Source organism: Phaethon aethereus (genome assembly GCF_964289735.1).
Source record: "Phaethon aethereus genome assembly, chromosome: W".
NCBI classification, from domain to species: Eukaryota; Metazoa; Chordata; class Aves; order Phaethontiformes; family Phaethontidae; genus Phaethon; species Phaethon aethereus.
Window position 1 is genome coordinate 41,724,904 of NC_138581.1, and position 24,724 is coordinate 41,749,627.

At 44.5% G+C, this 24,724-nt stretch overlaps 1 protein-coding gene across 28 annotated transcripts in view; it reads left to right on the plus strand.

The window, feature by feature from the left end:
- Positions 1-24,724, plus strand: part of LOC309415090 (single-stranded DNA-binding protein 2-like) — a gene marked incomplete at both ends in the record, with an annotated part of 232,259 nt that overhangs the window by 177,398 nt on the left and 30,137 nt on the right. For 15 of the 28 annotated variants that reach the window (XM_082012527.1, XM_082012528.1, XM_082012511.1 and 12 more), the window contains 3 exons: positions 2,001-2,068; positions 19,428-19,476; positions 20,891-20,926. The exons of 1 other annotated variant lie outside the window; for it this stretch is intronic. In XM_082012527.1, the coding sequence (XP_081868653.1) occupies positions 2,001-2,068; positions 19,428-19,476; positions 20,891-20,926 (153 nt within the window). Of the gene's footprint in view, positions 1-1,976; positions 2,069-19,427; positions 19,477-20,890; positions 20,927-24,724 lie in introns of all 28 variants that reach the window. 12 more of the 28 variants (XM_082012506.1, XM_082012517.1, XM_082012508.1 and 9 more) reach the window with 4 other exon arrangements.

Sequence of the window (24,724 nt, forward strand, 5' to 3'; positions counted from 1 at the left end):
TCTCCCTGGACTTTAGTAAAGCCTTTGACAGCGTCTCCCACAGCATTCTCCTGGAGACACTGGCGGCTCGTGCCTTAGACAGGTTTACTCTTCACTGGGTAAAGAACTGGCTGCATGGCCGAGCCCAGATTGTTGTGGTGAACGGCGTTAAATCCGGCTGGTGGCCGGTCGCAAGCGGTGTTCCCCAGGGCTCGGTTCTGGGGCCGGCCTTGTTCAATGTCTTTATAGATGATCTGGATGAGGGAATCGAGTGCTCCCTCAGTAAGTTTGCAGATGACACCAAGTTGGGTGGGAATGTTGATCTGCTGGAGGGTAGGAGGGCTCTGCAGAGGGATCTGGACAGGCTGGATCGATGGGCAGAGGCCAACTGTATGAGGTTTAACAAGGCCAAGTGCCGGGTCCTGCACTTCGGCCACAACAACCCCATGCAACGCTACAGGCTTGGGGAGGAGTGGCTAGAGAGCTGCCTGGTAGAAAAGGACCTGGGGGTGCTGGTTGACAGCCGACTGAATATGAGCCGGCAGTGTGCCCAGGTGGCCAAGAAGGCCAACAGCATCCTGGCCTGTATCAGCAATAGTGTGGCCAGCAGGAATAGGGAAGTGATTGTGCCCCTGTACTTGGCACTGGTGAGGCCACACCTCAAATACTGTGTTCCCTTTTGGGCCCCTCACTACAAGAAGGACGTTGAGGTGCTGGAGCATGTCCAGAGAAGGGCAATGAAGCTGGTGAGGGATCTGGAGCACAAGTCTTATGAGGAGCGGCTGAGGGAACTGGGCTTGTTCAGTCTGGAGAAGAGGAGGCTGAGGGGAGACCTTATCGCTCTCTACAACTGCCTGAAAGGGGGTTGTGGTGAGGTGGGTGTTGGTCTCTTCTCCCAAGTAACCAGAGATAGGACGAGAGGAAACGGCCTCAAGTTGTGCCAGGGGAGGTTTAGATTGGATATTAGGAAAAATTTCTTCACTGAGAGATTGGTCAAGCATTGGAACAGGCTGCCCAGGGAGGTGGTGGAGTCACCATCATTGGAAGTGTTCAAAAAACGTGTGGGCGTGGCACTTCAGGACATGGTTTAGTGGGCATGGTGGTGTTGGGTTAACGGTTGGACTTGATGATCTTGAAGGTCTTTTCCAACCTTAATGATTCTGTGTTTCCCCTCCTTCAAAGTGCACAGCTGTTCATTTTAGAGAATAAGCTGCTATCCATTTCTTTGGAAAATCAGAAAAATGTAGCAGGATTAACAGAGATTAAAGGGTGAATTATGCTTGTGAGGTGTGATAGGTTGCTCTGCCTTAATTTAAATAAAAAGAGATATAATTTATTTTTTCGTATAAATAGTACAGTTGCTAGGTTTTTGCCCTAATATTATCGAAGCACAAACTCTGATTTTATAGGCCTCGGGCAATATGCTTATTAGCATTTTTATATTCATTATCATATTAAATAATTTTCATATTAGTTACCTTAGATTTATTAGAATAGACTAATTAGAAGATAGATGTAATGGTTTTTTTATATGTTATAAAAGTGATATCATGTGGTATAATTTCATCCAAGCATTTATTGATACACTATTCATTAGCAAAATCTCATTAAAAATAATTTCATTTAAATTTTATAATGTAGAAATCTCAGAACAGTCCAGGTTTCTTATTGAGATTGAGTTTCCTTGGTATAAATGTTCAGGAAATTATAAAACTTGCCCCTCACTGGCCTTTTACTTGATTTCTGTATGTCTGAATAATACCTCCTGAAACAATTGACGTTTTAAGTATTCTTAGTGTGTTTATATTGTTTGAGTAGTACATGTAATTCTTCTTCCTTGGGGATAACAGTATTATTTTTTTAAGTCAAGAATGAAAACTCCTCAGAGAATTAATTACATTGGCCTATCTAGTCAGCAGTTATATAAGGATTTCATTAACCAGCTGTCCTTTCTTTCCCCCTCCTCTTTGGTTGTGTTTTGGGTTTTTTTGTGGTAGTCTGACCCTTGGTTATCATTGCAGAACTATGGAGGTGCAATGAGACCCCTGCTGAATGCTTTAGGTGGCCCAGGGATGCCTGGAATGAACATGTAAGCATAATAATAAAATCTTATAATATTTAGAGAAAAATATTATTTCATTGTAAAAGTAACATTTGATAAACGTAGGAAAAGGGAGAACATGCTTTGGTTAGTAAACATGCTCTGATGGATAACTGCAGTTAAAAAAAGTGAATCTACAGCAATTCTTCTGCACACATTTCTTAGAGGCTCTTTTGCTTTCCTTCCAAGTCTGTACAAATACTGAGTTTCTTTTACAGGTCAAAATTCAAATATTGGGAATATTTTGTCAGTATAGTCACTGATATTTGCTTGTATGCATTTTTTAATGACATTGTTTTCTTTTTTCCCCTGATTATTTTGCCAAGAATAGTACAAGTATGCTTCCTTTCTGTAAAATAAATACATTATTTTAGCAAAATAAAACCATTGTATATAACTATTGATAAAAAGGATATGTATTTGGAAAAAGAGTGTGGATGATTCTCCCTCTCTGCTGTTTTTATTTCTATAACTACATTTATTTCCACTCTAACTGGATAGAACAGTATTACAGATAGAAGTTCTTCAATATTTCTGTGTACTTCTCAGGCTGGTTTGTCATTTACTGTAAATTGACTGAGTTAGTTAAGCTATATGAATTGGATTCATATATGTGGATTCATTCAGCTATATGTGGATTTGGCCAATGGAATGCATTATTCCTTTTACACCTTACACACCCTTCCTAAGTATGTAGAAAAATTTCAGATGTAAAATTACTGTATCTACAGTAGACTAGATTTAAACCAAGGGTTTTAGCATAGCAAATAGCCCAAAATGAGGAAACTTCTGCACTTATGATAAATCCTTTGCTCACTAAGAGATGTTTCTATCATTAGCAAGTCTGGGAAAAAATAAGGTGCTCCATCCATTATTTAGATTTCTCTCTTAAGAGATTCAGAAATTTTAAGGGGCTTTTATAATTACATTCAACATACCACAGGCCACAGATGATCAAGTGATCCTTGTATCTGGGGCCTACCTATACATAAGTTACTACACTTTTTTAACCAGCATTTTGCAAATACCTGGGTGGTAACAGAAGGCAGCATGGCAGTCAGGATATCACAGAATCACAGAATCACTAGGTTGGAAAGGACCTTTAAGATCATCAAGTCCAACCATTAATCCAGCGCCACCATGTCCCCTAAACCATGTCCTGAAACGCCACATCCACACGTTTTTTGAACACTTCCAGAGATGGCGACTCCACCACCTCCCTGGGCAGCCTGTTCCAATGCCTGACCACTCTCTCAGTGAAGAAATTTTTCCTAATATCCAATCTAAACCTCCCCTGCTGCAACTTGAGGCCATTTCCTCTTGTCCTAGTTGTAGAGAGTGATAAGGTCTCCTCTCAGCCTCCTCTTCTCCAGACTAAACCACCCCAGTTCCCTCAGCCGCTCCTCAGAAGACTTGTGCTCCAGACCCCTCACCAGCTTCGTGGCCCTTCTCTGGACACGCTCCAGCACCTCAATGTCCTTCTTGTAGTGAGGGGCCCAAAAGTGAACACAGTATTCAAGGTGCGGCCTCACCAGTGCCGAGTACAGGGGCACAATCACTTCCCTACTCCTGCTGGCCACACTATTTCTGATACAGGCCAGGACGCTGTTGGCCTTCTTGGCCACCTGGGCACACTGCTGGCTCATATTCAGCCGGCTGTCCTCATCCTTAAAGACAATGTTCCCCACCACATCCAGTAAGGGATGGAGATTCTCCTTGCCTCTCTTTTTGTTGTTAACAGATTTGTAGAAGCATTTTTTGTTTTCCTTTACGACCGTGGCCAGACTGAGCTCTAGCTGGGCTTTTGCCTTTCTAATTTTGTCCCTGCTTGACCTAACGAGATCCTTGTACTCTTCGTGAGTTGCCTGCCCCTTCTTCCAGAGGTGATAAACTCTCCTCTTTTCCCTGAGTCCCAGCAAAATCTCCCTGTTCAGCCAGGCCGGTCGCCTTCCCCGCCAGCTCTTCTTACGGCACATGGGGATGGCCTGCTCCTGTGCCTTTAAGATTTCCTTCTTGAAGACTGTCCAGCCTTCCTGGACCCCTTTGTCCTTCAGGACTGTCTCCCAAGGGACTCTCTCAACCAGTGACCTGAACAGGCCAAAGTCTGCCCTCCGGAAGTCCATGATAGCAGTTTTGCTGACCCCTCTCCTTACTTCCCTCACAGCTGAGAATTCTATCATGTCATGGTCGCTAAGCCCAAGACGGCCTCCGACCACCACATCTCTCACCAGTCCTTCTCTGTTTGTAAACAGCAGGTCCAGCAAGGCACCTCCCCTGGTGGGGTCACTCACCAGCTGTGTCAGGAAGTTATCCTCCACACACTCTAGGAACCTCCCAGATTGTTTCCTCTCTGCCGTGTTATACTTCCAGCAGATGTCCGGTAGGTTGAAGTCCCCCGCAAGAACAAGGGCCAGCGAATGCGAGACTTCTGCCAGTCGCTTATAGAATGTCTCATCCGTCTCTTCATCCTGGTTGGGTGGTTTGTAACAGACTCCCAGCAGGATATCTGCCTCATTGGCCTTCCCCCTCATCCTTACCCATAAGCACTCTACTTGGTCTTCACAATCATTGATTTCTATTCAATCAAAACACTCCCTAACATACAGAGCCACCCCACCACCTCTCCTTCCCTGCCTATCCCTTCGGAAGAGCTTATAGCCATCCACTGCAGCACTCCAGTCGTGAGAGTCATCCCACCATGTTTCTGTGATGGCGACTAAGTCATAGCTGTCCCGCTGCACAATGGCTTCCAGCTCCTCCTGTTTGGTGCCCATGCTGCGTGCATTGGTGTAGATGCACTTGAGCTGGGCTATCGATTTCAACTCTGGCACGTTGAACCTACCCCTAGGTTCAACTATAGTGAGCCTGGTTTTATCCCCTCCCCCCTCCAAATCTAGTTTAAAGCCCTCTCAATATCAAGGCACTAAAATCATAGAATCATAGAACAGTTTGGGTTGGAAGGGACCTTTAACGGTCATCTAGTCCAACCCCCTGCCACGAGCAGGGACATCTTCAACTAGAGCAGGTTGCTCAGAGCCCCGTCCAACCTGACCTTGAATGTTTCCAGGGATGGAGCATCTACCACCTCTCTGGGCAACCTGTGCCAGTGTCTCACCAGCCTCATTATAAACAATTTCTTCCTTATATCCAATCCAAACCTACCCTCTTTCAGTTTAAAGCCATTACCCCTTGTCCTATCACTACAGGCCCTGCTAAAAAGTCTGTCCCCATCACTCCTATATGCCCCCTTTAAGTACTGGAAGACTGCAATAAGGTCTCCCCAGAGCCTTCTCTTCTCCAGGCTGAACAACCCCAACTCTCACAGCCTTTCTTCATAGGAGAGGTGTTCCATCCCTCTGATCATTTTGGTGGCCCTCCTCTGGACCTGCTCCAACAGGTCCATGTCTTTCCTTGTCTGAGGGTTCCAGAGCTGGACGCAGTACCCCAGGTGGGGTCTCACCAGAGTGGAGTATAGGGGCAGAATCCTCTCCCTCACCCTGCTGGCCACACTTCTTTGGATGCAGCCCAGGATACGATTGGCCTTCTGGGCTGTGAGCACACATTGCAGGCTCATGTCCAATTTTTCATCCACCAGTACCCCCAAGTCCTTTTCTGCAGGGCTGCTCTCCATCCCTTCATCTCCCAGCCTGTACTGATACCAGGGGTTGCCCCGACCCAGGTGCAGGACCCTGCACTTGGCCTTTTTGAACCTCATGAGGTTCACAGGGGCCCATTCCTTGAGCTTGTCCAGGTCCCTCTGGATGGCATCCCTTCCCTCAGGTGTGTCAAACACACCACTCAGCTTGGTGTCATCTGCAAACTTGCTGAGGATGGACTTGATCCCACTGTCTATGTCATTGATGAAGATATTAAAGAGTATTGGATGCGACCGTCAAACCAGTTCCTCACCCACCCATCAGTCCACCCATCCAATTTAGAGAGAAAGATGTTGTGGGGGACCGTGCCAAAGGCCTTACAGAAGTCCAGATAGACAACTTTAGTGGGCACGACAGTGTTGAGTTGACGGTTGGACTTGATGATCTCAGAGGTCTTTTCTAACCTTAATTATTCTATGATTCTATGATTCTATGACATCAGTAGCTCTACCCTTGTCCACTGATGTGGTCCCTTGGCGACTAAGTGAAAAAATTTTAGAAAGCTGTGCACAGGCAGTGGAAGCAGGGATGGGTATCCGGGGATGAGTATCCTGGGATGAGTACAGGCACGCTGCCCAGTTGTGTAGGGATGGGGTCAGGAAGGCCAAGGTGCGGCTGGAGCTGAACTTGGCAAGGGCTGCAAAGAAGGGCTTCTACAGGTATGTCAGCCAGAAAAGGAAGGTCAGAGAAAGCGTATCCCCCTTGATGAGCAAGACTGGCAGACTGGTAACAATGGATGAGGAGATGGCTGAGGTACTCAAGGACTTCTTTGCCTCAGTCTTCACTGACAATGTCTCTCCCCACACTTCTTGAGAGGAAGGCCTGCAAGACGCGGACCGAGGGAGCAAAGTCCCTCCCACTGTAAAAGAACAACAGGTTCGAGACCACCTGAGGGACCTGAACATGCACAAGTCAATGGGACCTGACGAGATGCATCCCAGAGTCCTGAGGGAATGGGCTGATGTAGTTGCCAAGCCACTCCCCATGATATTTGAAAAGTCATGGCAGCCAGGTGAAGTCCCTGGAGACTGGAAAAAGGGAAACATTGCACCCATTTTTAAAAAAAGTACCAAGGAGGACCCTGGGAACTACTGACCCATCAGCTTCATCTCTGTGCCTGGGAAGATGTGCCATGGAACAGATCCTCCTAGCAGCTATGCTAAGGCACATGGAGGACAGGGAGGTGAATCGAGGCAGCCAGCATGGCTTCAGCAAGGGCAAGTCCTGCCTGACCAACCTAGTGGCCTTCTATGATGGAGGGACCACATCAGTGGACAAGGGAAGAGCTACAGATGCCGTCTATCTGAAATTCTGTAAGGCCTTTGACATGGTCCCCCACAGCATCCTTCTCTCTAAATGGGAGAGATATGGATTTGATGGGTAGATTGTTGGGTGGATGAGGAATTGGTTGGATGGCCGCATCCAGATGGTAGTGGTCAATGGCTCAATGTCCAGATGGAGATCAGCAACGAGTGGAGTCCCTGAGGGGTCCATATTGGGACCAGTACTCTTTAATATCTTCATCAATGACATAGTGGAATCGAGGGCACCCTCAGCAAGTTTGCAGACGACACCAAGCTGAGTGGTGCGGTTGACACGCCTGAGGGACGGGATGCCATCCAGAGGGACCTGGACAAGCTCAAGGAATGGGCCCCTGTGAACCTCATGAGGTTCAACAAGGCCTCCTGTACCTGGGTTGGGGCAACCCCAGGTTTCAGTACAGGCTGGGGGACGAAGGGATGGAGAGCAGCCCTGCCAAGAAGGACTTGGGGGTACTGGTGGATGAAAAGCTAGCATTTACATAAAAAAGATTGGCAAATGGGTTTGTGTATGCAATAAAGAACCCCTCTGCCAGAAAGAAGCATATGGTTATGGGTTGAAATATTAATATTTCATTATTGTAGTATTTAAGAAGCACATTTCATCTTGTGATGAGTCAGTAAATGTACATAGATCATTTTCTTTTAATTCAGTGGTATGCAAAGTGCGTTTTTCTTTGAACTTGTGCGTTCTGTTGAAGTTGATACCATGAACTGCAGGGGATTCATGAGCTTTGAGACAGTGTATGATTTCTTCTGAGCGCAACATTATATAAAGTAGTAATTATCAAGTAGGTAACCATAGCTATCTCCGTGTCTATCAATCAGGCATATGCTGCACTCCTTTACATTTCTTACAAACTCATCTTTTCTCCAGTTCAGCTGAAAGTGGGAACAGAATACTGTTTCTTCTTTTTGAACAAGATTTCAAACTGTCCCTTGCCATATAGTGCACAGTAAAGACTTAAGAGAGTCCAAAGTGCTATTGCTGGAATATTATGCTGTAGTATATATTGATCTGTGTGGTATGCTGAATCACAGACCTCTGTAAGGAGTTCCATTATTGCATGCCTTCTACATGAATAATTTTTAGAACCTTTTTTTACTGTCAAACAACATTTTTTCCTCTTTCAGAAGGGGTAACATATACTGTGGTTTGGGTTTCTTTTAACTATTTCCTTGACATCAGTTTGATTTCTTACTGTAAAGTTATTGCTGTCAAATTTGTCTGAAATCTGATAGTACTGAAGTCCTTATACTGTGAAATCTTAGTAAAGACTTGTCTGATCAATTACGGTATTCAAAATCAGTCAGATTGCATCTAAAGATAACCCATGGGCAGTAGCAATAAATAGACCCAAATGTGTTAGAATTCATACTTTGTACATCAACTAAATTGTAAGGAATACTATAATGCTAAAAAATATCAGCGTAAGTCATGTAGTACTTGCATTTCAATGAAAGATAACGTCCTTATTGCTTTATGTATAGTGCATATTCATTTACATTTGTCTTCATATAGACATATCTTTTTCTTACATTAAAATTTTCCCGTGTTGTATTCAATGTTTTTGGATTTCTGGATATGTTAAAATATAAAAATATGTGTACTCTAGGAAAAACAGTTGTCATTTTAAAATCCAGCTTTTTCTCCCATGAAAGCTCAAAAGGAAGCTGTTCTCGTTAAAAGTAAAATATCTGCCAAATATAATTTTACATTTTTCTGATGAAAAAGTATCCTTTATTGTTAAAAATTACAACAACCAGCCTGAGAGATCATAGACAGTATTTCAATCCAGGAACATATACATCATAAATTTATTTGTATTAGGTGTATGTGGCAAGGTTTCAGTAGCAGGAGAGTGGGCTGCAGGGGTGGCCTCTGTGGGAAGAGGTCAGGGGCTGCCCTTTGCTGGACACAGCCAGTTCCAACCAGCTCCACAACAGCCCCACTTCAGGCCACAGCTGAGCCCATCAGTGGAGTTGGTGGTTCCTCTGTGAAAACATATTTACGAAAAGGCAAAAACACCACACAGGTGGGGGGGGGAATGAAGAGGAGAAGACAATGACGATGACGACAAAGAAGAAGAAGAAGAAGAAGAAAGACTGAGAAACAGCAGAGGGAACACCAAGGTAAGAGAAGAAGGAGGGGGAGGAGGTGCTCCATGGCACCAGAGCAGATATCCACCCTGCAGCTGTAGAGGACCCCACACCAGAGCAGGTGGAAATTTCCAGAAGGAATCGTGTCCTGTGGAGAACCCATGCTGGAGCTGGGGAAAATTATGAGGAGGAAGGAGCGGCAGAGAGAAACTGTCATGTACTGATTGTAGCCCCCCCCCCTTCCCCATCCCCTCTGAGCCACTTGGGTGGGAGGATAGAGGACTCAAAAAGAAATGAGTAAAGTTTGAGCCTGGGAAAGGGGGGGGAGGTGTTTTATTTTTTGTCTTTGTTTCTCACTGCCCGAATCTATTTTGATTGTCAATAAATTAAATTAATTTTCCCAAGCTGAATCTGTTTTTCCCATGACAGTAACTGGTAAGCAATCTCCCTGTCTTTATCTCAACCCAAGAGCTTTTTCATACTATTTGAAGCAAATGCAAAAGCAAATTGATGCCCAGCCATTTTTTTATTGCTGAGCATGACATTATATGACATGGAACATCCCTTTGACCAATTTGGGTCAACTGTCCTGTCTATGTCCCCTCCCAATTGCTTTCCCACCCCCAGCTTACTCACTGTGGGGCAGAGTGGGAAGAAAAAGAGAAAGCCTTGATGCTATGTAAGCAGTGTTCAGCAATAACCAGAACATTGGTGTGTTATCAACACTGTTTTAGCCACAAATGCAAAGCACGGCATAATACGAGCTTCTATGAAGAAAGTTAACTCCATCCTGGCCAGCCCCACAAAAATACCCTCTCCCACATTTCTGTCCTTCCAACCTTCCAAAAATAATGTCAGCAGCTGTATTGGGTGTACATGGAAAGGTTTTTTTTTTTTGGAGAGGAGCACTGAAGGGGTGACCTCTGTGGGAAGTGGTCAGGGGCTGCCCCATGCTGGACACAGCTGGTTCCAGCCAGCTCCACAATGGCCCCACTGCAGGCCAAAGCTGATTTAATCAGAGAAGCCTGTGGCACCTCTATGAAAACATATTTAAGAATGGGCAAACATGCCACAGAGAGAGCAGAGGAGGGAACAAAAAGAGTGAGAAACAGCAAAGGGAACACCAAGGTCAGAGCTCCATGGTGGAGCAGATATCCACATTGCAACCCATGGAGGACCCACACTAGAGCAGATAGATATTCCTAAAGAAACTGCAGCCTGTGGAGAACCCATGCTGGAGCATATTTTTCTAAAGGAGTTCACCCTGTGGAGAACCCACACCAGAGCAGAGGAAATGTGAGAAGGAAGGAGTGGTAGAGAGAAATCATTATATACTGACTGTAACCCCCAATCCCCCATCCCCCCTGTGCTGCTTGGGTGGGGCAGGTAGGGGAGTCTGGAGTGGAGTGAAGTTGAGCCTGCGAAAGGGGGGAGGAAAGGTGGTGTTTTAATGTTTGTCTTTGTTTCTCACTACCCAAATAAATATCTATTTTAACTGTCAATAAATTTCCCCAAGTCTGTTCTGCTCACTACAGTAATTGGTAAGTAATCTACCTGTCTTTATCTTGACCCACAATCTTTCTCTTTCCTGTTCTTCCTATTTTCTCCCCTGTCCCACTGAGGAGGGGGAAGGTGTGAGTGAGTGGCTGGATAGGAGCTTGGCTGTTAGCCAAGGCTAACCCCCCACAGCAGCATAAAATGAAATGATTCAATTAATTTTCACTTTATTTCAGTTGATTGTTTTAGCCAACTTATTTATATTTTTATCAAAAATGTAAAAAAAAAAAAGAGAGTTTCAATATTAAAACCCTGAGGCAACATACATACTTAAAAGGTTTCAGTTCTGCAAAACTTTAAAAAAGATAGAAAACTTCCTTAACTCATTTATAAAGCCTACTTTTTGCACTGTATTTAAATAATTTTCCCATGTCTAGTAAGCTGTGGTGGCTAATGTAGCTTTTCTAAAGCTCATGAGGCCAGAGTGTCATTTTAAATGCAGAAATTATGTCATCTGCTCTGCCTTTATGTTTTCAAGGCCTTCAAAACATCATTTTATCTTATTTTTAAATAAATAGGAGTGCTAATGCTACGAGGAATAATTGTACTTATTCATATGTTGTGACTGTAAACACTGAGATTTTACCTTCCATATGGTTTAGTTCCCTCAAGACTTTTAAAGAAGCCTAACCACTGAACTACTCAGAGCTCAGATAAGGTTAAGAAAGTTAATATAACAGCAAGAGTTGTGAGAAAAACCTGCTTTGTCAGGAAAGGAGTTTTTTCCTTTTTCCTTTCCCTCATTTTGCTTTTAGCATCTGTCTGATGTTTGGTCTGAGTGAACTTTATCAAAGAATTCTTTTGCCTCTTGTATTCTTCTCCCACCTGCTAGGAAATTGCCACTTAATCATAAATACACCATTTGGGCAAGTCATAACAAAAGAATGTCTGAAAAGTCTGAAACTTCCATTTTGCCTGCTGTATGGTAAATTTCATGTTTATGTGATTTCTGTGGAGATAATGTAGCCTAATTCAAGTAGCAAACTAATTTTAGATACATATCTAAATATATGCTTAAAATGTATGTATAAAACCACGTTTTCAATTTTTAAGATATAAAATATATTAAAAAATCCCTATATAAATATAGTTGTTATTCTTCTTAGATAAGTAATACATCAAATGGCTTGTTTTTCTAAAAAATAGTTTTAATCAAAACATTTGTCAGGAACTAGCATTACTTTTACTAATGAAATCCTACTATACTTGCAGTATTCTACACACAGACTCAATAAATGTTTGCTACAGTCTCTCAGGAACGTATTTAATTCACAGAATCACAGAATCACAAAGGTTGGAAAGGACCTTCAAGATCATCAAGTCCAACCGTTAACCCAACGCCACCATGCCCCCTAAACCATGTCCCCAAGTGCCGCATCCACACGTTTTTTGAACAATTCCAATGATGGTGACTCCACCACCTCCCTGGGCAGCCTGTTCCAATGCTTGACCACTCTCTCGGTGAAGAAATTTTTCCTAATATCCAATCTAAACCTCCCCTGGCACAACTTGAGGCCATTTCCTCTCGTCCTATCACTAGTTACGTGGGAGAAGAGACCAACAACCATGTCGCCACAACCCCCTTTGAGGTAGTTGTAGAGAGCGATGAGGGCTCCCCTCAGCCTCCTCTTCTCCAGACTAAACAACCCCAGTTCCCTCAGCCACTCCTCAGAAGACTTGTGCTCCAGACCCCTCACCAGCTTTGTTGCCCTTCTCTGGACACGCTCCAGCACCTCAACGTCCTTCTTGTAGTGAGGGGCCCAACACTGAACACAGGATTCGAGGTGTCACCTCACCAGTGCCAAGTACAGGGGCACGATCACTTCCCTACTCCTGCTGGCCACACTATTGCTGATACAGGCCAGGACGCTGTTGGCCTTCATGGCCACCTGGGCACACTGTTGGCTCATATTCAGCCGGCTGTCAACCAGCACCCCCAGGTCCTTTTCTGCCGTTGCATGGGGTTGTTGTGACCCGAGTGCAGGACCCGGCACTTGGCCTTATTATGTAAGCAAGCGTACATTTTTATGGTTGTATCCTGGTTTTGGCTGGGATAGAATTAGTTTTCTTCCTAGTAGCTGTGTTTTGGACTTAGGATAAGCATAATGTTGATAACACACTGATGTTTTAGTTGTTGCGAAGCAATGTTTACACTGTCAAGGACTTTTCAGCTTCTCATACTGCCCTACCAGCGAGGAGGCTGGGGGGCACAAGAAGTTGGGAGGGGGGACAGCCAGGACAGCTGACCCAATCTGGCCAAAGGGATATTCCATACCATATGACATCATGCTCAGTACATAAACTAGGGGGAAAGCTGTCCAGGGGCCACTGCTCGGGAACTGGCTGGGCATTGGTCGGCAGATGGTGATTAACTGCATTGTACATCGCTTGTTTTGTATATCATATTATTATTGTTGTTATTATTATTATCCCTTCCTTTTCTGTCCTATTAAGCTGTCTTTTTCTTGACCCAGGACTTTTTTTTTTCCCCCGATTCTCTCCCCCATCCCACTGTGGGGGGGTGAGCAAATGGCTGTGTGGTGTGTAGCTGCCTGTCGGGTTAACCCACAGCAGTGCTTTTGGTGCCCAACATGGGGCTCGACAGGTTGAGATAACGACAAATCTGACCAAAGCACGTTTGAACAAGTTTGTTATAAGCTTTCATTATATTAGTTTGATAGTCACTGGTCACAATATTGATTAATTTGCTCTCAGATTTTTTGTGCTTGTTCTCAGAGTTGTGTTATGTAACCCCTTACTTGCAGTGTATGTTCCCTGTTTTGCGGTTTATCACTTCTGGGAGCTGAGTCAAGGTTATCATTGTGCTGTACTTTGTAACAGTGGCTTATGATCTGATAAAATGGGTGGTCATGAGACTAATCTGGTATTTGTACTCAGCATTGCCATCCTCTCCGTACTTTGGGAGCCATCTCTTGGAAACTATTAATAATTACACTGTTTACCTTTTCTCCTTGGAGAGCCAATCTATGGGGGAGACACCTTCCTTCCCCTTCCCCTTCTCCTCCAGGCTAGTTACAATAGCTCCTGAGAATTTTGAATATCCTTGGGATGTTCAAACCGGCATGTTCCTGTTGCTCCTACTCCTGAATGTGTTTCAGGTCTTGTTTAAAGTTAAACAACTTTAAGAATATCACCCAGAGATCTACCCCAAGGCTTGACAGTTATAAGTGGTACATTGTGTGGGATTGTATGGGCAAGTACCTAGGACAGTGGGCACCTCCAGTGTTTTGGAACTTGACCCCTGAACAGTGCAGAATCCTGAACAACTAGTAAAATATTTGGAAAAAGTATGCTGTCACCCTGGCAATTCCAGAGACACAACAAATCACTGCAACGTGCTGGGGCCTGGCCTATGCCTACCAAGCCCTGTTCAACACTATTCAATAACCTCAGGGGAAAAGAAGGTCCCTGGATCTGACAACAAAGGCACTGTGGCTATTCCAACACTGACGACAGGCGCTGAGGATACTCCAGCCCCGGCGACAGGCACTGCAGCTGAACCAGAGAAGCAACCTGTGCTGGTATCAGTTGCCCCTGTACAAAAGAAGAAATATTGGAAGCAGAAGTCAGCTTGTTTAATAAGTGATAAAGATGCTTCTTCTAAGAGGGAGCAGGAGGAAGAAATGGATGAGGCAGACTACTCTGAAGCAGGGCCATCATGAGAACAGGAGGAAGAAGAGGAAGAACTCATAAAAGAGACGGTAACTACCCAATCTCTATCCCTGAGTGAACTGCCAGATATGCGAAAGGATTTCAGCCGTCGTCCAGCTGAGCACATTGACACCTGGCTGCTCCGATGCTGGGATAATGGGGACAGTAGCCTGGAATTAGAGGGTAGGGAAGCCAAGCAGCTGGGATCCCTTTCTAGGGAAGGGGGCATTGACAAAGCTATTGGAAAAGGTGCATGAGTCCTCAGCCTCTGGAGATGACTCCTATCAGGCATGAAGGAAAGGTATCCCTTCAAGGAAGAGGTTCTATGTCACCCAGGCAAGTGGACCACCATGGAGAGAGGTACCCAGTACATGAGGGGATTAGCCATGCTGGAGGTGATTTATGATGACCTGAAAAATGAGCAGTTATGCAAAGACCCGGATGAAGTCAAATGAATCCAACCCATGTGGTAGAAGTTTGTACAGAGCACACCATCGTCATATACCAACTCATTAGCAGTAATGACTTGGAAAGACAGAGAGGGACAAATGGTGGATGAATCGTCTGGCCAACTCCAGTAAAATGAAGAAAGTCTCTGCTCCTCCCTCATCTCGGCTATGGAGAAACTGGTCCAGTAACTCAAGGAGGATAGATCCTACTCCCCACCTGTACGGACCAGTATCTCAGCAATTAGGAGTAAGCATTCCTCTGCTCAAGAGAGAGTATATATTGGGTATGCACCACAGGCCACCCTGTGGTTCTATCTGCGTGACCACGGAGAGGACATGAGGAAGTGGGATGGAAAATCTACCTCAACCCTAGAGGCAGAGGTACGTGAGTTGCAAGTAAAAACAATCACAAAAGGGGGTTCTTCCAGGAAAACTGCTGCTCCAGTCTCCAGTGGGCAGCTCCCCAGAAAGAACAGAAGGGCTGATCTTACTCCTGATTTTAATGAAGGGACTTCCAGTTCGTATTTACAAGAGAGTAGCGACTACTATGACCAGGACTACAGGAGCCCTGCCTCCAGCCAGATGGAAGAAAGGGACAACCGAGTTTATTGGACTGTGTGGATTAGATGGCCTGGCACATCAGACCCACAGGAATATAAGGCTTTAGTGGACACCGGTGCACAATGTACCTTGATGCCATCAAGCCATATAGGGGCAGAACCCATCTGTATTTCCGGAGTGACAGGGGGATCCCAGCAGCTGACTGTACTGGAGGCTGAAGTGAGCCTAACTGGGAGTGAGTGGCAGAAGCACCCCATTGTGACTGGCCCAGAGGCTCTGTGCATCCTGGGCATAGGCTACCTCAGGAGAGGATGTTTCAAGGACCCAAAGGGGTACCGGTGGGCTTTTGGTATAGCTGCCTTGGAGACGGAAGAAATTAAACAGCTGTCCACCTTGCCTGCTCTCTCAGAGGACCCTTCTGTTGTGGGGTTGCTGAGGGTTGAAGAACAACAGGTGCCAACAGTGCACTGGCGGCAATATCGCACCAACAGAGACTCCCTGATCCCCATCCATGAGCTGATTTGTCGGCTGGAGAGCCAAGGAGTGATCAGCAAGACTCGCTCACCGTGTAATAGTCCTATATGGCCAGTGCGAAAGTCTAATGGAGAGTGGAGACTGACAGTAGACTATCGTGGCCTGAAAGAAGTCACGCCGCCACTGAGTGCTGCCATGCCGGACGTGCTAGAACTTCAATATGAACTGGAGTCAAAGGCAGCCAAGTGGTACGCCACCATTGATATTGCTAACGCGTTTTTCTCAATCCCTTTGGCGGCAGAATGCAAGCCACAGTTTGCTTTTACCTGGAGGGGCGTCCAGTACACTGGGAATAATAGAATCATAGAATCATAGAATGGTTTGGGTTTGAAGGGTTGTTAAAGATCGTCTAGTTCCAACCCCCTTGCCATGGGCAGGGGCACCTTCCACTTGACCAGGTTGCTGAAAGCCCCATCCAACCTGGCCTTGAACACTTCCAGAGATGGGGCATCTACCACTTCTCTGGGCAACCTGTGCCAGTGTCTCACCACCCTCATTGTGAAAAATTTCTTCCTTCTATCTAGTCTAAATCTGCCCTCTTTTAGTTTAAAACCATTACCCTTGCCCTGTTGCAACAGGCCCTACTGAAAAGTTTGACCCCATCTTTTTTATAAGCCCGCTTTAAGTACTGAAAGGCTGCAATAAGTTCTCCCCGGAGCCTTCTCTTCTCCAGACGGAACAACCCCAACTCTCTCAGCCTTTCTTCATAGGAGAGGTTTTCCATCCCTCTGATCATTTTTGTGGCCCTCCTCTGGACCCACTCCAACAGGTCCATGTCTTTCCTGTGCTGAGGGTTCCAGAGCTGGACGCAGTACTCCAGGTGGGGTCTCACCAGAGCAGAGCAGAGGGGCAGAATCACCTCCTTCGACCCGCTGGCCACACTGCTTTGGGTGCAGCCCAGGATACAATTGGCCTTCTGGGCTGTGAGCGCACATTGCTGGCTCCTGTCCACCTTTTCATCTAACAGTACCCCCAAGTCTTTGCACTGCAATCAAGCAAGCCAAGTGGTTGAATTCTCTGTGTTATGAAGGACAATGGCTGAAATATAAATATGGGGAGGCCTGGCAGATTGACTATATCACACTTCCACAAACTCGCCAAGGCAAGCGCTATGTGCTTACCATGGTGGAAGCAACCACCGGATGGCTGCTAACACATCCCGTGCCCCATGCCGCTGCCGGGAACACTCTCCTGGGCCTTGAAAAGCAAGTCTTATGGCGACATGGCACCCCCGAAAGAATTGAGTCCGACAATGGGACTCATTTCTGAAACCACCTCATAGACACCTGGGGCAAAGAGCACGGCATTGAGTGGGTGTATCACATCCCCTATCATGCACCAGCTTCCGGAAAAATTGAACGCTACAACGGACTGTTAAAGACTACACTGAGAGCAATGGGTGATGGGACATTCAAACATTGGGATAAACATTTAGCCAAAGCCACCTGGTTAGTCAACACCAGGGGATCTACTAATAGAGCCGGACCTGCCCAATCAAAACTTTTACGTACTGTAGAAGGGGATAAAGTCCCTGTGATGCACGTGAGAAATATGCTGGGGAAGACAGTCTGGGTTACTCCTGCCTCAGGCAAAGGCAAACCCGTTCATGGGATTGCTTTGCTCAGGGACCTGGGTACACTTCATGGGTAAGGGATGGGGATTAATTAATCCCCAATTAATCCCTGATTAAACCCTAATTAAAGGATGGGAAAGTCTGATGTGTACCTCAAGGAGATTTGATTTTGGGGGGAATAGCCAATGATTTGAATTATATTATGTTAATTGCTATATAATACTGTATGTCATCACTACTATGGTTGCTATATGCCATATCAACAGTATTACAGTAAAAATCACCCAGCAATCAACCGAGAAAAGTGCAGCGATGATAGAACCAGACAAGTGCAGCACTGATGGAACCAGAACTGGCCTCTGCATGCAACAGTCCAACACTACACACCATCTCTCCTGCCCTCAAGGACTGCTATGACAGATGGAGGCCAAAGTCATGGACTAAATGAACTCAACAGACATTTTAGAGGGATAGCCCATAGACTAAGGGAATGATATCTGTGTGTATATATCAAAAGACAGAAAAGGTGGTGATGATTGATTGGAATTTATTGGAAAGTATAGGTCCTGGGCATGATGTAGATGGTAGAGAATAAGGAGTGGATACTGTCCTGGTTTCAGATGGGATAGAATTAATTTTCTTCCTAGTAGCTGGTGTAGTGCTGTGGTTTGGATTTAGGATGAAAATAATGTTGATGATAACACACTGCTGTTTTAGTTGTTGCTAAGCAGTGTTTACACTAAGTCAAGGACTTTTCTGCTTCCCATGCTCTGGCCCTACCAGCGAGGAGGCTGGGGGGGCACAGGAAGTAGGGAGGGGGCACAGCCAGGACAGCTGACCCAGGCTGGCCAAAGGGATATTCCATACGGTATGACGTCATGCTCAGTATATAAACTAGGGGGGAAGCTGGCCAGGGGCTGCTGCTTGGGAACTGGCTGGGCATCAGTCGGTGGGTAGTGAGCAATTGCATTGTGCATCACTTGTTTTGTATATTCTTCTTTCATTATCATTATAGTTATCGTTATCATTATTATCCCATCCTTTTCTGTCCTATTTTTACCTCAACCCACAAATTTTACTGGTTTTTTTCCTGATTGTCTATCTCCCCCATCCCACTGGCATGGTGGGGGAGTGACTAAATAGCTGTGTGGTATTTAGCTGACTGCCAGGGTAAATCACAACAGGCTGAAATTGCACTTACAGTTTAGTACCTTTCTGCTTTGGTCTATATTGTAAATAAACTTTTGTAGAATGTGTGATACTTCCTCCAAATATTTTTTTTAAATGTGAACAAAGTACAAAGAAAAGCACTGCTCATGAGAACTTAAAGATTTTTGCAACTTGTGTTTTACTCTCTTTAAAACTTCTGTGCCACAGTAAAACATTATGTATCATAGAGTTAAATTCTCCCTGAACAAGAAGAAAGCACTATGAGAGGCACAAATTTGCAGTGTCTTTCAGATTGTTCCATTGAGAACATGATAGGGGAGTGTCTGACACTTCCTAAGTCTGCAAGTGTTCTAACACTGATGCAAAACTATATCATCTCCACTATAGCCTCTGGCAGTATGGCTACTGATGAAAGACTTGTTATGATACAGTTCTAGCAGGTAGTGTCCTGAAAAGGCCATAGAATGAGTTAAGAACTGAAATGGCTTAAATGTAAATGGCAAGGTTCTAATAATAAATAGATTGTCTTTAATCATCTCATGAACTGATTAAATGAAGAAGGTAGTTCAACATTTATAATTTTGCTATGCCATTATAACTTGGTATAGTTATGGTTTATGATCACACTTTATTACAATTTTAAAAGCTATATCCTAACTTAATCTGGGAACATATTACTTGAAAACATTTGCTTCCTCAAAATTGGTCAGAAGCTGGGGGGTCATTCTGTTTCTCATTTTTCATCTTCTGTTACAGGGGTCCAGGCGGTGGTAGACCTTGGCCAAACCCAACCAGTGTCAATTCTGTAAGTAAATATTTAAATATATTAGACATCATCTTATATTAAGGGAGTTGTTTTTCATCAATACATCGAACCACAGGAAACAAAATCTACTTTATTCATCGAATAGAATATTGCATGCTTTATATTTTTTCACCATTATATTATGCTCTTTTTAACCCTAATGCAGAGTAGGTACAGTGAGGACCATGTCTTAACAGAGAACTCATTGGCCATTTTTGACCGCAAATATATGTCTCTCTTCATAATCACACAACAGCTCTACATCAGTTACAGAACTTCCTTAACAAAAACATTTCCCTGGAGTATATTTAAAATATATTTTAGCTTCTTCTAGTGCAAGTAAGAAGAGTTAGGTCAATACTATCTGGCTAGCAAGCTCTACAGAAATCATAGTTTGAGAAGATTTATACTTACATATTTTACATAACAAAAGCACATTTACTCCTGTTAACTAGGGAACATAGAATCATAGAGCAAATGCTTGCAAGACATCAGCATTTGCAATTGGATAAGATGGGTCTGGCTTGCCAGATGGCATTGGTCCTTTTTGTTGTTCTCAGTTTTGATTTTTTATTTCTACTGAATTACAATTAGGGAAAAAAAAGAGCTGAAACTCTTCTTCTGTTTATTTTTGCATGCACTGAACTAAAATGGGCATTAGGGTATTTTTCGACTCATAGTTGAAACATTTTCACTCTATGAAATTAATTGAGAAGTCCAGTATTAGATACATTTGTAAAAATTAGTTGGCTAACGAGTTGTTTACAACCATGGAAAGTGCTTATTATACAAAATAATTTTGTCATTTCTCAATTGAGTTTCTTAAGTCTTACCCCATCCTCCTATAATGGTATTGCTCCCTGCTCCTTCAGAGAGAATCATCACAAAGACGATTTCATAAAGAAGAAAAACAGATTATTTGCAGGCAACTGCTTTTCTCCAAATATCCTTTGTAAAAAATACCAAAATTGAATTTGAAATTAAATTAGGACACTGTCCTTTAAAAAAAAAAAAAAGAATAAAGCAAAAAAATAACATTAGTATCTTGGCTGAAAGAAATGGAGAGACCTCAACTTGCATACATTTAAGTATGTGAATTATGTTGTTCCTGTTGATTTCAGTAAAGTGGGTTCCAGGACACTGTAATCTTAAACAGAAATATTTTGATTTGAAGTATTTGGCATTAAATTCTGTTTATGACTATATTGCAAGTTTTAGTCTTGAACATACAGTAAGCTGTTAATTAGAAAAGGTGCTGTGTGTTTGTTAATAACAGCATTTTCCCATAATCTTTAACTTTGTCTTTAAAAGGAATTATACAAATATGCTTTAACATATGACTGTCAATAAATGTAGGTATGGATAACATCTCTCTGCAGGAGAAATTACTGTTTTGTTTCTGTTGATATTACAGATACCTTATTCTTCAGCATCTCCTGGGAGCTATGTAGTAAGTACACTGTTATGTATTTGCTCATTAAAATAGATGTTACATTTTATTTAGGTAAAGAAATTATTGTCCACATGAAAAACCATTGTATGTTGGTTGAGAACTGAATATACAATCTGCAGTTAGCTGTTTTGTCTGCCATCTGTGGTGCATATGTTGATATTCATTACTAGAATCATTATTGTTGCTCTAAATCGCCCTGAGTACTATGTTTTATTTCAGCATATGTTTCCATAACTAACAAAATATATTGTCTTAAATAATAAAGGACAAAAATCCCCAGCTGCTTTGGTGATACAATATTGTGCATGAATCTCTGAACTTTTTCAGGAAAAAAAGCATTTGAAGAATTAGAAAAAGATTTTATCTCCCCAAAGACGTATAAATGGGTCCCTATAGCTAAAATTTTAAAGGATATTTTTGTTCTTATAATTACCTTCTAGAGACTTGAAATTTTTTTTTACCCTCCATATTCTGATTTGGTTTTATTTCACAAATGTTGTCTTAATTTATTATGGATTAGTTGGTATTCTTTTTTCTTAGTATTAACTGTCATTCAACCCCAGGTGACGTGCAGCACAACACAGACCTGAAGGCCACACTGTATTTGCAGCACAGTACAATGCAGGCCTGGGCCTACTCAGGTTGACTGTTACATGGATCACTAATTCCTCGATGTACAGTGGTTTCCCAGTCAGGATTACTACATTCCACCCCTTGATCCACATACAGTCTACCTTTCTTGAATATATTATAAGTTACAGATTATATTAGTAAGCAGTTCAGCTAACAGAAAGTTTCTTATACATAAGCTAGTCACTACGAATAATAGTAGTACAAGGATAATGACAAATAAAACAAATACTGGTTGTGAAAATAAGTGTGGAACAGCAATATTAGGGCTAGGACTACGGAAGATGTCCTGCCTTTGGGCTCCACCCCTCCTCCCATGTCTGTAAGACAATGGTGGTGCAAATTTCACAAAACAGTCCAGTTACTTGTGTAGTAGACAGGAAGGAGCTTTAGTGCAGCAAGTGGGCAGGGGCATCCAACATGTCATGTTTATTGATACAGAATCACAGAATCACTAGGTTGGAAAGGACCTTCAAGATCATCAAGTCCAACCATTAATCCAGCGCCACCATGTTCCCTAAACCAGCAAAGAAAAGCAGCAGCGTGAGGCTCCACATACGAGTTCTGCATGAGAAAAATCAAACGCATTATGTTATGTACTATATTATGTATTATTATTATTATGTATTATGTACTATGTATATTATGTACTATATTATATTTTATTATATGGCTCTGTATGTTAGGGAGTGTTTTGTTTGCATAGAAATCAAAGATTGTGAAGACCAAGTAGAGTGCTTGTGGGTAAGGATGAGGGGGAAGGCCAACGAGGCAGATATCCTGCTGGGAGTCTGTTACAAACCACCCAACCAGGATGAAGAGACGGATGAAACATTCTGTAAGCGACTGGCAGAAGTCTCGCATTCGCTGGCCCTTGTTCTTGTGGGGGACTTCAACCTACCGGACATCTGCTGGAAGTATAACACGGCAGAGAGGAAACAGTCTGGGAGGTTCCTGGAGTGTGTGGAGGATAACTTCCTGATGCAGCTCATGAGTGAGCCCACCAGGGGAGGTGCCTTGCTGGACCTGCTGTTTACAAACAGAGAAGGACTGGTGGGAGATGTGGTGGTCGGAGGCCGTCTTGGGCTTAGCGACCACGACATGATAGAATTCTCAGCTGTGAGGGAAGTAAGGAGAGGGGTCAGCAAAACTGCTACCATGGACTTCCGGAGGGCAGACTTTGGCCTGTTCAGGTCACTGGTTGAGAGGGTCCCTTGGGAGACAGTCCTGAAGGACAAAGGGGTCCAGGAAGGCTGGACAGCCTTCAAGAAGGAAATCTTAAAGGCGCAGGAGCAGGCGGTCCCCATGTGCCGTAAGAAGAGCTGGCGGGGAAGGCGACCGGCCTGGCTGAACTGGGAGCTTTTGCTGGGACTCAGGGAAAAGAGGAGAGTTTATCACCTCTGGAAGAAGGGGCAGGCAACTCATGAAGAGTACAAGGATCTCGTTAGGTCAAGCAGGGACAAAATTAGAAAGGCAAAAGCCCAGCTAGAGCTCAGTCTGGCCACGGTCGTAAAGGAAAACAAAAAATGCTTCTACAAATATATTAACAACAAAGAGAGGCAAGGAGAATCTCCATCCCTTACTGGATATGGCGGGGAACATTGTCTCCAAGAACGAGGACAAGGCTGAGGTACTTAATGCCTTCTTTGCCTCAGTCTTTAATAGCCAGTCCAGGTATCCACAGGGTATTCAGCCCCCTGAGCTGGAAGATGGGGATGGAGAGCACAATAAACTCCTCATAATCCAGGAGGAAGCAGTCAAGGACATGCTAAGCCACCTGGACACCCACAAGTCTATGGCGCCTGATGGGATCCACCCAAGAGTAGTGAGGGAGCTGGCGGAGGAGCTTGCCAAGCCACTCTCCATCATTTATCAGCAGTCCTGGTTAACAGGGGAGGTCCCAGAAGACTGGAGGCTTGCCAATGTGACGCCCGCCTACAAGAAAGGCCGGAAGGAGGATTCTGGGAACTACAGGCCTGTCAGCCTGACCTCTGTACCGGGGAAGATTATGGAGCGGTTGGTCTTGAGAGTGCTCACAGCGCATGTGCAGGACAACCAAGGGATCAGGCCCAGCCAGCACGGGTTCATGAAAGGCAGGTCCTGCTTGACCAACCTGATCTCCTTCTATGACCAGGTGACCCACGTAGTGGATGAGGGAAAGGCTGTGGATGTTGTCTCTGGCCTTTAGTAAAGCCTTTGACAGCATCTCCCACAGCATTCTCCTGGAGAAACTGGCGGCTCGTGGCTTAGACAGGTTTATTCTTCGCTGGGTAAAGAACTGGCTGGACGGCCAAGCCCAGAGAGCTGTGGTGAATGGCGTTAAATCTGGCTGGTGGCCGGTCACAAGCGGTGTTCCCCAGGGCTCGGTTCTGGGGCCGGTCTTGTTCAATATCTTTATAGATGATCTGGATGAGGGAATCGAGTGCTCCCTCAGTAAGTTTGCAGATGACACCAAGTTGGGTGGGAGTGTTGATCTGCTGGAGGGTAGGAGGGCTCTGCAGAGGGATCTGGACAGGCTGGATCGATGGGCAGAGGTCAACTGTATGAGGTTTAATAAGGCCAAGTGCCGGGTCCTGCACTTCGGCCACAACAACCCCATGCAACGCTACAGGCTTGGGGATGAGTGGCTAGAGAGCTGCCAGGCAGAAAAGGACCTGGGGGTGCTGGTTGACAGCCGGCTGAACATGAGCCGGCAGTGTGCCCAGGTGGCCAAGAAGGCCAACAGCGTCCTGGCCTGTATCAGCAATAGTGTGGCCAGCAGGAGTAGGGAAGTGATCGTGCCCTTGAACTCGGCACTGGTGAGGCCGCACCTTGAATACTGTGTTCACTTTTGGGCCCCTCACTCCAAGAAGGTCACTGAGGTGCTGGAGCATGTCCAGAGAAGGGCAACGAAGCTGGTGAGGGGTCTGGAGCACAAGTCTTCTGAGGAGCGGCTGAGGGAACTGGGGTGGTTTAGTCTGGAGAAGAGGAGGCTGAGGGGAGACCTTATCGCTCTCTACAACTGCCTGAAACGGGGTTGTGGCGATGAGGGTGTTGGTCTCTTCCCCTAAGTAACCAGCGATAGGACAAGAGGAAATGGCCTCAAGTTGCACCAGGGGAGGTTTAGATTGGATATTACGAAAAATTTCTTCACTGAGAGGGTGGTCAGGCATTGGAACAGGCTGC